At 29.6% G+C, this 12,688-nt stretch overlaps 6 protein-coding genes across 9 annotated transcripts; 2 read left to right on the forward strand and 4 right to left on the reverse strand.

Annotated features, from left to right (window-relative positions):
* The first annotated feature begins 1,283 nt into the window (after nt 1-1,283).
* Nucleotides 1,284-11,011, forward strand: LOC108744807. Of its 2 annotated transcripts, none has more exons than XM_018480728.2 (2): nt 1,284-1,641; nt 1,696-1,946. In XM_018480728.2, the coding sequence occupies exons 1-2, from the start codon at nt 1,428-1,430 to the stop codon at nt 1,881-1,883; spliced, it is 402 nt and encodes a 133-aa protein (XP_018336230.1). In that variant the 5' UTR covers nt 1,284-1,427; the 3' UTR covers nt 1,884-1,946. The 2 variants fall into 2 exon arrangements, with proteins under 2 accessions (XP_018336230.1, XP_018336229.1); XM_018480727.1 differs by adding an exon at nt 10,494-11,011 and having other exon boundaries at nt 1,292-1,878.
* On the reverse strand, nt 2,292-4,956 carry LOC108744803 (transmembrane protein 184C). Its single transcript, XM_018480723.2, has 8 exons — nt 4,582-4,956; nt 4,487-4,523; nt 4,230-4,432; nt 4,093-4,167; nt 3,833-4,039; nt 3,507-3,603; nt 3,270-3,441; nt 2,292-3,006 (listed from the first exon to the last, which is right to left on the reverse strand). The coding sequence occupies exons 1-8, from the start codon at nt 4,836-4,838 to the stop codon at nt 2,765-2,767; spliced, it is 1,290 nt and encodes a 429-aa protein (XP_018336225.1). The 5' UTR covers nt 4,839-4,956; the 3' UTR covers nt 2,292-2,764.
* On the reverse strand, nt 5,201-5,907 carry LOC108744806 (protein cornichon homolog 4). Its single transcript, XM_018480726.2, has 3 exons — nt 5,797-5,907; nt 5,401-5,723; nt 5,201-5,332 (listed from the first exon to the last, which is right to left on the reverse strand). The coding sequence occupies exons 1-3, from the start codon at nt 5,872-5,874 to the stop codon at nt 5,269-5,271; spliced, it is 465 nt and encodes a 154-aa protein (XP_018336228.1). The 5' UTR covers nt 5,875-5,907; the 3' UTR covers nt 5,201-5,268.
* Nucleotides 6,070-8,235, forward strand: LOC108744805 (palmitoyltransferase ZDHHC3). 2 transcript variants are annotated; one of them, XM_018480724.2, is made up of 5 exons: nt 6,070-6,388; nt 6,453-6,601; nt 6,663-6,845; nt 6,904-7,000; nt 7,062-8,124. In XM_018480724.2, exons 1-5 carry the CDS (start codon nt 6,273-6,275, stop codon nt 7,321-7,323), a joined length of 807 nt encoding a protein of 268 aa, XP_018336226.1. In that variant the 5' UTR covers nt 6,070-6,272; the 3' UTR covers nt 7,324-8,124. The 2 variants fall into 2 exon arrangements, with proteins under 2 accessions (XP_018336226.1, XP_018336227.1); XM_018480725.1 differs by having other exon boundaries at nt 6,313-6,388; nt 6,508-6,601; nt 7,062-8,235.
* On the reverse strand, nt 7,246-10,095 carry LOC112904608 (transportin-3-like). 2 transcript variants are annotated; one of them, XM_025975046.1, is made up of 4 exons: nt 9,856-10,075; nt 9,392-9,748; nt 8,882-9,331; nt 7,246-7,282 (listed from the first exon to the last, which is right to left on the reverse strand). In XM_025975046.1, exons 1-4 carry the CDS (start codon nt 10,050-10,052, stop codon nt 7,261-7,263), a joined length of 1,026 nt encoding a protein of 341 aa, XP_025830831.1. In that variant the 5' UTR covers nt 10,053-10,075; the 3' UTR covers nt 7,246-7,260. The 2 variants fall into 2 exon arrangements, with proteins under 2 accessions (XP_025830831.1, XP_025830830.1); XM_025975045.1 differs by lacking the exon at nt 7,246-7,282 and adding an exon at nt 8,283-8,581 and having other exon boundaries at nt 9,856-10,095.
* A 2-nt stretch (nt 11,012-11,013) lies between the features above and the next one.
* On the reverse strand, nt 11,014-12,652 carry LOC112904609 (transmembrane protein 184C-like). The gene is made up of 4 exons (XM_025975048.1): nt 12,452-12,652; nt 12,126-12,222; nt 11,889-12,060; nt 11,014-11,625 (listed from the first exon to the last, which is right to left on the reverse strand). Exons 1-4 carry the CDS (start codon nt 12,562-12,564, stop codon nt 11,384-11,386), a joined length of 624 nt encoding a protein of 207 aa, XP_025830833.1. The 5' UTR covers nt 12,565-12,652; the 3' UTR covers nt 11,014-11,383.
* Between the last annotated feature and the right edge of the window lie 36 nt (nt 12,653-12,688).

Below are 12,688 nucleotides of genomic sequence, written 5' to 3' on the forward strand. Positions count from 1 at the left end.
TTGCTTCTCCACATTTCCCCTTTGATTTACCTTCTCCATGTACATTTATTATGTTTTAATATAAACCTGTTAAAACAATTTAATATAATTAGTTGTATGTTCACTAGATTTGTTATTTTATTATTAATGATGATTACCATTGTTAGCACCCTGCGTCCTATGAATTTTTTGACCAGCTCATTACAAGCATTCTTGGAAATAAAAACATGTCTGGTTGCTACAAGTAGTTGTCCATCGAATCCAAGGATATCATCTCAAAGCAAATCTATATACAGAAAAAAACATAAGTCGTTAAAACCCAATCTATACAATAACAAGGCAAAAGTGATAATTTTTTTAACAGAAATTTAGATTTTTAAAAGCAGAATAATGGTTTTCAGGTTTATTTTACATATTTTGACTATAAAACGAAGGCAAATTTCCGCGGCGTGGTCACATCCATATGAAAAATCTAAAAACATCCTCTAAATCTGTTTTCAAAATTCAAAGATTCTAACAAAACCCTAATTATTCAGCCTCAAATAAACCAAGAATATATTACAATTAACATTAGATGAGTGAACAGGCAAAAAAGACTTATGCTGGAGCACGAAGCCAACACGCTCATTCTATTACAATTATCCTTATAAAACTGCAAAACTTAGTGTATTTTAACTACTTGTATCAATTTCTAAGAATTAATACAATCTTTCGAAGTAAATCAATTAAAAATAATATTAATGTGGACACTTTGTTAACATAACAATGGCATATTCATGGGTGTATTTAAATCACGATTTAAACACATAATAATAAGTTTTGCATTAAGCAAAGCATCTTGCGTAACGAATTAAGTTAATATTCAGGGTAGGCCAGTACATTCTTACCTTAAAGATGAACAAAATGTGCAGTAAGAGTCGTACCATCTGTTTGATCATAATATCCCATAAACTTATATGCTTTCTTTCAGAGATGAACCTGTGGAACAGAACAACGAAAAACGAATTAGATGTACTATTAATTAACAATACATGAAAACTAAGACGTAACTGAATGCAAGCTGATACAAGTAAAGTAAAATTATAAAACGATAATGATGCCAACATACCGTCTCAAAATGGGAACAGACATGACACAGATACTCAAGATAACAATAGATACAGAATACAAAAATGAGACCATTCCTGTAATCTAATGGTGCATGTAATCACATTCTGTGGTTCGTCATGGATAGTCTTAACCTTATTTTGAATAAAATTAATTTATTATATATGTTATTTATTGTAATTTATTTATATACAGCAAACTGAAACCAATAGTAAAAAAATTTTATTGTTGTAGGGTGTTTGCTATTTATGTTGCTGATTATTTTTGTATTGGAACATTATACAAGTTTTTTGTTATAAAACAAGCACTAAGAAGTAATCAAGTGAAATACGAAAACAGATATGGACAATTTTTCAAAGCTGTTGGAGGAAGAATCAGAATCTATCAATAGTTCATTAGAAAAAATTGAACAAGAAGTGGATAGTCTTTATCACCGAAAGAACAACACCGATGAAGAAACACATGCTGCATTAAGTATTTTAGAGAAAATCAGTGATACTGAAACTGCCCTAAATGAAATGCTGGAACAAGTAGAGAGGGAAAACGTTTATTTAAGTAAGAAGACAGATGAAACAAGAGCCGATTTAAAAACAATGTCAAAACTTGTAGATGATATAGAGAAAACTTTAGCAGTGAAGTGTAGTAGTTCGACTGATACAAAAACAGAATCATCACCAGATGTTTTTTTTAATAAAAAAGACGTTGTTAGTACCATCAAACAAGAGGAGGATTCAAGAGATCTTAGTACATGCCTTGACGATTTGGAAGAAGAAATTAGTTCTTTATATGAAAATTAGAACATTCTTCTACTTGTAATTGTTTTGATCATATTCAATAATGTGCTACATAAGATCACTGCCATTTTGTATCTTATTTTGGAGATACTAGGTATGGTATTTATCACTTTTTTTAAAGTATTTATTTTGAAATGTAAATTATTTATAACTGGTATTCAAGTTGTATTGGAGCTAAAGTGGTTTGAATATAATATTAAAAATAATAATTTCCTTTTATTATCATCAAATACATGATAACTTCATAACGTTTTATGCTTTTAAAAATATATCCACATACAAACAAGGCATTCAAAACTAATTATTTTAAATGCATATAAAAACTAGTAATTTCAATTTACTCTTGGTTTGCACAATCACTAGCATTTATCAAATAAAATTTAAATAATAATAATATTTGTCTGATGCATATGTGCTATCACAGTTAACAAAAAAGAATGCTAGGGTATAAATCAAGACATGTAACCATAAATGTACAGGTGCATATGCTATTAGTTCATTAGAAAAAAAAATCTTCCAGGCAAGATACTTGTATATCATCTTAGGTAATAGTAAATACACACTGTATAACAAAGTCTTAAGCAAAATAAATTACCAGTGATTCATTTGTTTTAAAAAACCATAATTAAAAAAAATAAAAGTAGTATTGTTTACTATAAGAACTAATACAATAAAAAAAATTAACAAATTGCATCTGATTGCTTTTTTATATGTAGTAAATTTCTAAAATTTATTATGGTCCCAGATGCAATGTTTGTATTAAAATAACTGCGCTTTACAAATACCTTTCCTGGATTGCTTAAACTTTCTTTTACTGATCAATAATAATCGATACGAAACATCTTTGGTTTTCAATTACGCTTACTGTTGTTATCATAAAGTTACTATAAATGAATAAATCCTTGGTCTTTAGAAGTACTTTCTTTGACCGAGTCTAAATTTTTTGAAGAAATATTCGAAGGTACAGTTCCGTAATTTAGAAAAAGTTCGTCGTCTTCACTCTGATACAGACCTAAGTCGATCGGAGCACTAGACGACGTTTTAGACATTAAATTTGCATACTCGTCATTACCTTTAGCCAAGTTGTACGTACTACGTCCTCGAATCCGTCTACTTATTGAACTACCTGTAAATGAACAAATTTTAAAAATATATAATTATTCAAGGCACAATAAAATTAATGACTACCGACACTTTAAGGAATAGTGGTAGTAAGTAAAAGAGACTTACACCTAATTTACTGAAGAACGGACACGTATTTCGCCCACGTGTCAGTTTTACAAAAAAGTGCTGCAGTAAATAGAAAGAAGTGTCTTTTATTTACTTACTTACCACAGTCTCTTTTATTATTCATCCCTATGTATATTACTAAAGGAATAAAATACTTACTGACGATGTTGATGTGTTCTGAAATGTCTCTTTGTACATCTGAAATGTCCCACATCGCAAGGAAAGCACTGCAACATGAAGGTGATGAATCTGATGTAACATAGGGTTTGTAGGAGAAACTGTAATGGTGTGCTACTGCCGCCATACACATCTCAATACATATAAGGAAATTCTTAAAAAAATATAAACATATTTCATATAAAACAAAAAAGAAACGTATTTATAAAAAGTGCCTACCTGTAATCTTTTTGAAACACTTAAGCCATCAACAGTTTGATTTGGATTTGGCAAAATGGTCCTTGAATATACCAAAACATCTATCAAAACACCCTGACTGGAATAAAATTAGAATTAATAATATTGTTGATAAAGAAAAAAATTACACTAGCAACGTTAAAAAAAAAATCAGTGAAGTTACTGAGAAAGCAAAACAAAAGTTGGAAATAAATATTACTCTACAAAAATTAAGTGAAAGAGGGAAACACAACACTGATAAATAACTTCAAATAAGTTACAACTAATCACTGTAACAAGTGAATAAATTAACTTCTATATAAACTTACAAAAATGAAAAAAAGACAACTGCTTTAATGCAAAGAAATTTTGGCAGTGGTTTCATGGGTTTGAGTTCAGATGCTGTTGCTTTGTAGAATAAAACCAAACAGTACATTGCCATAAATTGAGAAAGATTATTGAATGCCACAAGGTAGGGAAATGCTACATTGGCTTTAAACTCACCATCTCCATATACATTATTTACTTTACATATGCTAAAATAATTACTTGTAAACAAACAGTACAGTTAATTTCAAAACCCACTTACAATGATATTGCAGTAGTTAAAGGTCTAATGACAGTGTACTGCAATATTCCATGTTTACACATATGGATAAATTCACTAAAAACAATTGAGTTTAGATAAATATATATGTATGTGTATAATAAAATCAAATTATTTACCGCCCCATTTCCCAATCTGGCAAACAGCACAGTGGAAATATATGTTTGACTTGGGGCTTTATCTCCAAATTTTCTTCTAAATCCATTTCACTATTTAAATAATTTAAAAGAAACTTCATAAAATTGTAGATAACATAAGCCTCATAACATTCTCTTGCACTGTCCATATATATTGATTGATTTGGATATAACAGAACAAGCCACTAAAACAATCTTACATATCAATCTGTAAGATTTCGATAAATAACATTACTCACAGCATTAATGGCATAAATAGGCACCATCCACAAAATCCTATAAAAAATAAAAATTATTGAAAACGTTAATGATTTTTTTATAAAACTGAATTTACCTAATGATATGTTTTTGCAGCTTGGGCTGAGAATAGCATATTACATGTTGTATTATTTCCCATAATGATATTGGTATGGCGACCCAGGCGAAGAAACCAGCTATTAAAATTTCCTGATCTGTTTGATTAAAACCATCTTCAATTGACTTAATAAGAAATAGAGGAACAAGGACAAGCACTGCTATAGCATACAATAAAATAGCTACTGGACGAATCCATAATCGCCATTTGGAGAAACAATTAAAACAACCAGCCATGAGCACAACGTAAAAAATATCACATTTTTTTTATAAATAAAATTATAATATTCTTAACTTTCTACCAGAATGAACGAAAAATGACGTTTATCTTCTTATATACGGTTATGTTATCGTCCATAGATAAGGTTATCGTCATTAATACGTATTTCAATGACGCTCACTTCTATAGATAAAAAAGACGCCGAATTCATATTTAAATACATGTATATATATATAATAAAATATCTAATATGGNATGTTTTTTGTTTTTAAACCATTTACAATTGCTAAAATATTTTACAAAAATATTATTATTTATAGTTTATTACTACTTAAAAACAACATACAACTATAAGGTATAAATTACAAAAAATAAATATTATGAAACTGCACACATTCAAACTTACATGTTATATATACTATTTGTTTATTGATTAATAACTGCACTTTAAATTTCATATTCATCGTCTTTTTGTTTAATTGGATTATCTTTTAAAAGGCTTACAATCATGCTGCAAGTAAAATTGCCAGTATTTGAGCTTATGATGTGTCCACAACATCCTACAAAACTTATACTTACCAATACAAATAGATGAAGAAAAACAGCATATAGTAGCCTACATAAATCATGCAATCTCGCATGTGTTTCTTTAGCTGTCCCCTATTGTGTATTTCTGTTGGGTCATATACTCCCAAGTTACCTTTTGGTACTTTTAAAATTTCATAAGCCAACCATGCCGTCATTGGTATGTTTGCAAGCATTAATAACCAGTGACCATGTAAAAGCAAAAGTGACTGTAGAAACACATGAGCTATTAATTTTGGCATTATCCATACATTTAATTTTGAACAACATTGCTGTGCATTTAAATAATCACATTCTAAGTCTGAAAGTGTAATAACCTACAAATCCCTATTAAGGAAAACATTACGCTTAGACACAGAAAACAAACCACTCAAATCATAAAAAGGATACAAAATAAATTAATAAAAATAGTACCGCTCCAGAGTCGATAAGAGCAAAAGAAAAAACAAATGGATCAGAAAAAATCATGTTCGATCCTTTTTTGTTTACTGTTTTAAAACCATTTTGAAAAACTACCTCATAGATGCACTGATCTCATAGAGAACTGACATATGGCGAAATGAAAATCAAAATTATAGAGTTCACCACTGAAAATCGAACGGCTAAACGTGAATTTTTAATCTATGATGTGAAGAAATAAATACTACTATATCCATTATTTATGTCTAACCTGCAAAACCTCTAATTATTTCGACTACAAAACTGTATACGTTTTGAAAGTATATTTATCTAATTCGACTATTTTTTGATAGTGCAACTTCTAGGAATGAACCATTTTTAACATAATACTAGATTCTATAAAAAATTATAACAGATGGAAAATAAGATGACTGCTTCTAAACACTTTCTCTGAGAAAACTAACAGTATGGTTTTTTTGAAGGACCCTTGCGGAATTGCTTGCTTAAGTTTTACATATGTGGCTATTTTGTATGCAGATTTTGTTGTGGTTAGATGGATTATTATAGAGACAATGTCAGACAGGTAAATATGTTTGCAGTACATCATCATCATCCATTAAATAATAATAGTTACTAACAATTTTTAGTTCATGGGGTTCATTTAATATTGTGTTATTTAATGTTATATTATCTTTGTTGTTGGTATCACATTTCCGTGCTGTGTTTTCTGATCCAGGAATTGTACCACTTCCTCGTAATAGATTAGACTTTTCTGACATATATTCAACACAAAAAAGTAAAAATAAATTCTTTGTCAAGTTTTAAAGAAGAATGTTTGTTTGTGTATTGTTTTTCAGATGATTGTGGTCATACAGGCTGGACTGTATGCACAAAATGTGAAACATATCGGCCACCTAGAGCTTATCATTGCTGTATTTGCAAAAGATGTATTAGACGAATGGATCATCATTGCCCCTGGATAAATAACTGTGTTGGTGAAAGAAATCAAAAATATTTTATGCAGTTCTTACTTTATGTAGGTCAGTCTACCTTTATTATTTTATTTCCACGTTGTTATTTTAATATAATTAATTGCAGGGCTTTTATGTCTTTACACATTTGTTTTATTGGCTTTTTCATGGACTACAGAATGTAAAGTTTGTGGCATCTCAATTCTAGATAGGCAAGCAAGAATGTGTGTATTAACTGGAATACATTGAAGGGAAAAATTACTGATATAATTTAACTCATTTTAGGATGCACTCTATAATTTTACTACTAGAATGTATTTTATTTGGGTTATTCGTTTTAATAATATTAATTAATCAAGTTCAAGCGATTTTTGAGGACGAAACTGGAGTAGAGCAAACACAAAATATGGGAAATTACCGACCTCGTAAGCCAAGACTGGCCCTATTAAGTGACGTTTGTGGAAGACAGTATCCCATATTGTGGCTATTTCCATGCACAAGTGTCTCTAAAAAATTTGATACTCCCTTAATCGATTATCACGTATAGTACAAAACACAATGATATATACGAAAATGTAGGTCATATATTATGATTAACAAAGAACAATTAACATGTGCATCCATAATTAAAACGCGTTTTGACACCCAAGGTGTCATCCTCAGGTTGAGATGCGTTTTAGCTTTATAAACATTTTTGTGGAATTTTTGGGCTTTTTAAGTGTTTATCTATTAACCGCTATTAATTAAAAATTATATTCACGAATTATAGTAATCATATAAATTTAAACCATGCAAATTTATTGATTTGTAAAAATGTATGCTTTTAATATCAATTAAAAATTTTAATGGTGATTAATAATATGCACTTGATGTACCCTACATGTCTGTATATCTAGTTAATTTTGCATTTGGGAACTTTTTCTTTGTTTAGCTCTTACACGTTAGCATTTATCACACATAGTGGATCATTTTAATCTATTATGGCAAGTATTTCGTGATGTAAACCACCAATTAAAAAATGATCTTAATAAAAGTTGTTGCGGCCCCCAACTTTTTGAAACACATCAATCACTGAACCATAGCATTAGATGGCCCCCTTCTACAGTTTGCTGTAATAGACTAAAATGGTAAATTTTGATAATAAACCACTTGTGTATTTTACTCAGGTTATTTCTTATATAAAACATAATTTAATTTAATTAAATTGTGATAGTTGTTAATTTTATATACGTATGAAGAGACAATGTCTTAATTTATATCATTAAATGTATCATGTGATATTTATACATTAATTTTTATATATGTTTGACAGTTCATATTAGTATTTTTAATGTATTATTTTTAAATCGAAAACTAGTCATCAAAATTTATCTTTACCTATAATTGGAAAATATTAATATTTTGTCTGTCACAAATTATAAAATAGTTAATAACTTTTTTTAGAAAACGTCAATATACATATATTTCTTTTCGTTTTTTTTTTTTAATTATGAATGAAACAGTTTCTTTTTTTAATGGTTTACTTAGTAAAATTAGTCATTTGCTTAATTATGATAAACATTCTTATGGAAAACGTTTTCTATTTACATAAAATATATACGTAAACTGCACAAAATAAAAAAGAACGAATCGTCCAAAGAGCAACGATGTTTCGATTTTTTTAAGTAGTGCTATATTTACACTGTAACTGTGGCTTCACATTCAAACAATTAAGTCCTTTTTTTATAACTGTATTTTTATACATTTAACGGTATAATCGCGTTAACTTCTTCAGTGCTTGCGTAATTGATTTTGAGGTTTTTGACCTGCAATAAAATGATTACGAATTGTAAGGATTGCAAGGAATAATTTCAAATTTATATTGAAATATACTAATTTGCAGTTGCCGTGTACGTTGTTTAGATGAATTTACATAATTTTTTAATTTAAAATGAAAATTATGATTAGACTGATTAAGCCACCTGAGCAATGAATTGTTTATTTGAAACCCTCTCAGCATTTCTCTCACTTTGTTTTATTTAGGAGTTTAATATTGCCCATTTTTAAAAGAATAATAACGAAGTGTTACTTAAGTAATTACTGACTAAAAATAAAATATGACTTACTCGATCACGGTTTCGTGAAAGTTGCTTAGCTGCTGTGGAGTGGCTGTTATTATGCCCCCATTAACTTGTTTTGGTAACGTTTCCAAAGCGATCGTAAGCCACTCGCCGGTGAACTTCTTATCCCAATTCAGCAACTCTACAAGTACGTCGGCCACTTCTGCGAGCATATACGAGTGCAAATAAAATACACACGCGTGCAGTAAATTGGTAACCAGTTGTTGTCCATAACTTGTCAGGATTTCAGTGACAATATCCTGCCGTTTTTTGAAATCGGGCTGCTGCTTACTCCCTTGACTCACAGCTATTAAACCGTAAAGAAACTTCATTACTGATGTGTTTGCTTCCTTATGATCCAAATTACAGGCAGATAGAGAGCACTCTAGTATAGGAGACATTGCTTCGCATTCCAAGAAGGGCAGTGGAGCCCTTTGAAGGAATCTAGCGCACAATCTGTATTGAAAACGCAAAGCATAAGAAAAAATGATGAGACAAATCCTCAAGTTGTATTACCTAAAGAAGTCGTCTACAGTATCAGGATGATTTCTAAGTCCATCTTTTTCAACAAGCATTTGGAAGGTGGGTTCGATAAAGGCCTTGAGCATCTCCAGAAGTCCAGCCACGCAATCGTTCATCATGGCGTACTCGTCCACTAAGATACTCCCCAAATACAGAAAGCATGAGTGTTTATGAATCAAATAGAGACGGACTAATTGTTCGACGAGCGGTTTTAACAAGTCAGGTACTTGCTGACTCACACAACGTAGCATGAATCTGAGGCTGCGACAGCATCGTTCCATTATGCGCAAATCCCCTTGGTATTTGTCAATAGTGCGTGATAAGGTCGGCCACACTTCTAAAGCGTTTAATCTAATAATAATAATAAAAAAAAACAAAATGAAACTTACGCTTTAAACTTTTTAAAGTTGCTATGTATTTATTTACAAAATACTATTATGATTTCATATCAAACTTACCTACAAGGATTCGGTTCATTTTTCTCTAATTTAATGTTAACGTTTTTAAATATTGACGAGAGTCTATCTAACCACAATACTGGATCACTTTTGGTGCCTTTAATTGGTACAATGCCATTATCTATTAGCTGGCAGAGTGGAGTCATTTGAAAAGAACACAGTTCTCTCATTGAATTTGTTATTTCAGTATGGGGCATGCAACTAATTATGGCTGCAACCTGGGAAAAAAACGACAATAATTAAACAACCATTAATTATATGCATACAAAATATTCTTTACTAATTCTGACTTGATTATTTGCGTACTTATTGGTAACTATAAAATGTTTAAAAATTAATTTCTTTAATCTAATTGCACAGCAAAAAAAAAATATACGCCCAATTAACGACTGTACTGAAATCTAATTATTAACAGTAGATACACTGTATTTATCCAACAAATTAAGAACTTAACCAACAAATGTAAAACAAAAATGATTTTGGAAAATTAAGAAAGTAGATGGCATAAAATTTTCATTAAATTTTTTGTAATTAACGTTAGCTGTTGACATACATATGTATTAACTGGAACCATATTTAAGCAAAAATATTTGTCTCTTAAGAAATTAATTTCTACTTATGTANTTCTTTATATGAAAATTAGAACATTCTTCTACTTGTAATTGTTTTGATCATATTCAATAATGTGCTACATAAGATCACTGCCATTTCGCTTGTATCTTATTTTGGAGATACTAGGTATGGTATTTATCACTTTTTTTAAAGTATTTATTTTGAAATGTAAATTATTTATAACTGGTATTCAAGTTGTATTGGAGCTAAAGTGGTTTGAATATAATATTAAAAATAATAATTTCCTTTTATTATCATCAAATACATGATAACTTCATAACGTTTTATGCTTTTAAAAATATATCCACATACAAACAAGGCATTCAAAACTAATTATTTTAAATGCATATAAAAACTAGTAATTTCAATTTACTCTTGGTTTGCACAATCACTAGCATTTATCAAATAAAATTTAAATAATAATAATATTTGTCTGATGCATATGTGCTATCACAGTTAACAAAAAAGAATGCTAGGGTATAAATCAAGACATGTAACCATAAATGTACAGGTGCATATGCTATTAGTTCATTAGAAAAAAAAATCTTCCAGGCAAGATACTTGTATATCATCTTAGGTAATAGTAAATACACACTGTATAACAAAGTCTTAAGCAAAATAAATTACCAGTGATTCATTTGTTTTAAAAAACCATAATTAAAAAAATTAAAAGTAGTATTGTTTACTATAAGAACTAATACAATAAAAAAAATTAACAAATTGCATCTGATTGCTTTTTTATATGTAGTAAATTTCTAAAATTTATTATGGTCCCAGATGCAATGTTTGTATTAAAATAACTGCGCTTTACAAATACCTTTCCTGGATTGCTTAAACTTTCTTTTACTGATCAATAATAATCGATACGAAACATCTTTGGTTTTCAATTACGCTTACTGTTGTTATCATAAAGTTACTATAAATGAATAAATCCTTGGTCTTTAGAAGTACTTTCTTTGACCGAGTCTAAATTTTTTGAAGAAATATTCGAAGGTACAGTTCCGTAATTTAGAAAAAGTTCGTCGTCTTCACTCTGATACAGACCTAAGTCGATCGGAGCACTAGACGACGTTTTAGACATTAAATTTGCATACTCGTCATTACCTTTAGCCAAGTTGTACGTACTACGTCCTCGAATCCGTCTACTTATTGAACTACCTGTAAATGAACAAATTTTAAAAATATATAATTATTCAAGGCACAATAAAATTAATGACTACCGACACTTTAAGGAATAGTGGTAGTAAGTAAAAGAGACTTACACCTAATTTACTGAAGAACGGACACGTATTTCGCCCACGTGTCAGTTTTACAAAAAAGTGCTGCAGTAAATAGAAAGAAGTGTCTTTTATTTACTTACTTACCACAGTCTCTTTTATTATTCATCCCTATGTATATTACTAAAGGAATAAAATACTTACTGACGATGTTGATGTGTTCTGAAATGTCTCTTTGTACATCTGAAATGTCCCACATCGCAAGGAAAGCACTGCAACATGAAGGTGATGAATCTGATGTAACATAGGGTTTGTAGGAGAAACTGTAATGGTGTGCTACTGCCGCCATACACATCTCAATACATATAAGGAAATTCTTAAAAAAATATAAACATATTTCATATAAAACAAAAAAGAAACGTATTTATAAAAAGTGCCTACCTGTAATCTTTTTGAAACACTTAAGCCATCAACAGTTTGATTTGGATTTGGCAAAATGGTCCTTGAATATACCAAAACATCTATCAAAACACCCTGACTGGAATAAAATTAGAATTAATAATATTGTTGATAAAGAAAAAAATTACACTAGCAACGTTAAAAAAAAAATCAGTGAAGTTACTGAGAAAGCAAAACAAAAGTTGGAAATAAATATTACTCTACAAAAATTAAGTGAAAGAGGGAAACACAACACTGATAAATAACTTCAAATAAGTTACAACTAATCACTGTAACAAGTGAATAAATTAACTTCTATATAAACTTACAAAAATGAAAAAAAGACAACTGCTTTAATGCAAAGAAATTTTGGCAGTGGTTTCATGGGTTTGAGTTCAGATGCTGTTGCTTTGTAGAATAAAACCAAACAGTACATTGCCATAAATTGAGAAAGATTATTGAATGCCACAAGGTAGGGAAATGCTACATTGGCTTTAAACTCACCATCTCCATATACATTATTTACTTTACATATGCTAAAATAATTACTTGTAAACAAACAGTAC

This window comes from Agrilus planipennis, unplaced genomic scaffold (assembly GCF_000699045.2).
Source record: "Agrilus planipennis isolate EAB-ADULT unplaced genomic scaffold, Apla_2.0 scaffold35, whole genome shotgun sequence".
NCBI lineage: Eukaryota > Metazoa > Arthropoda > Insecta > Coleoptera > Buprestidae > Agrilus > Agrilus planipennis.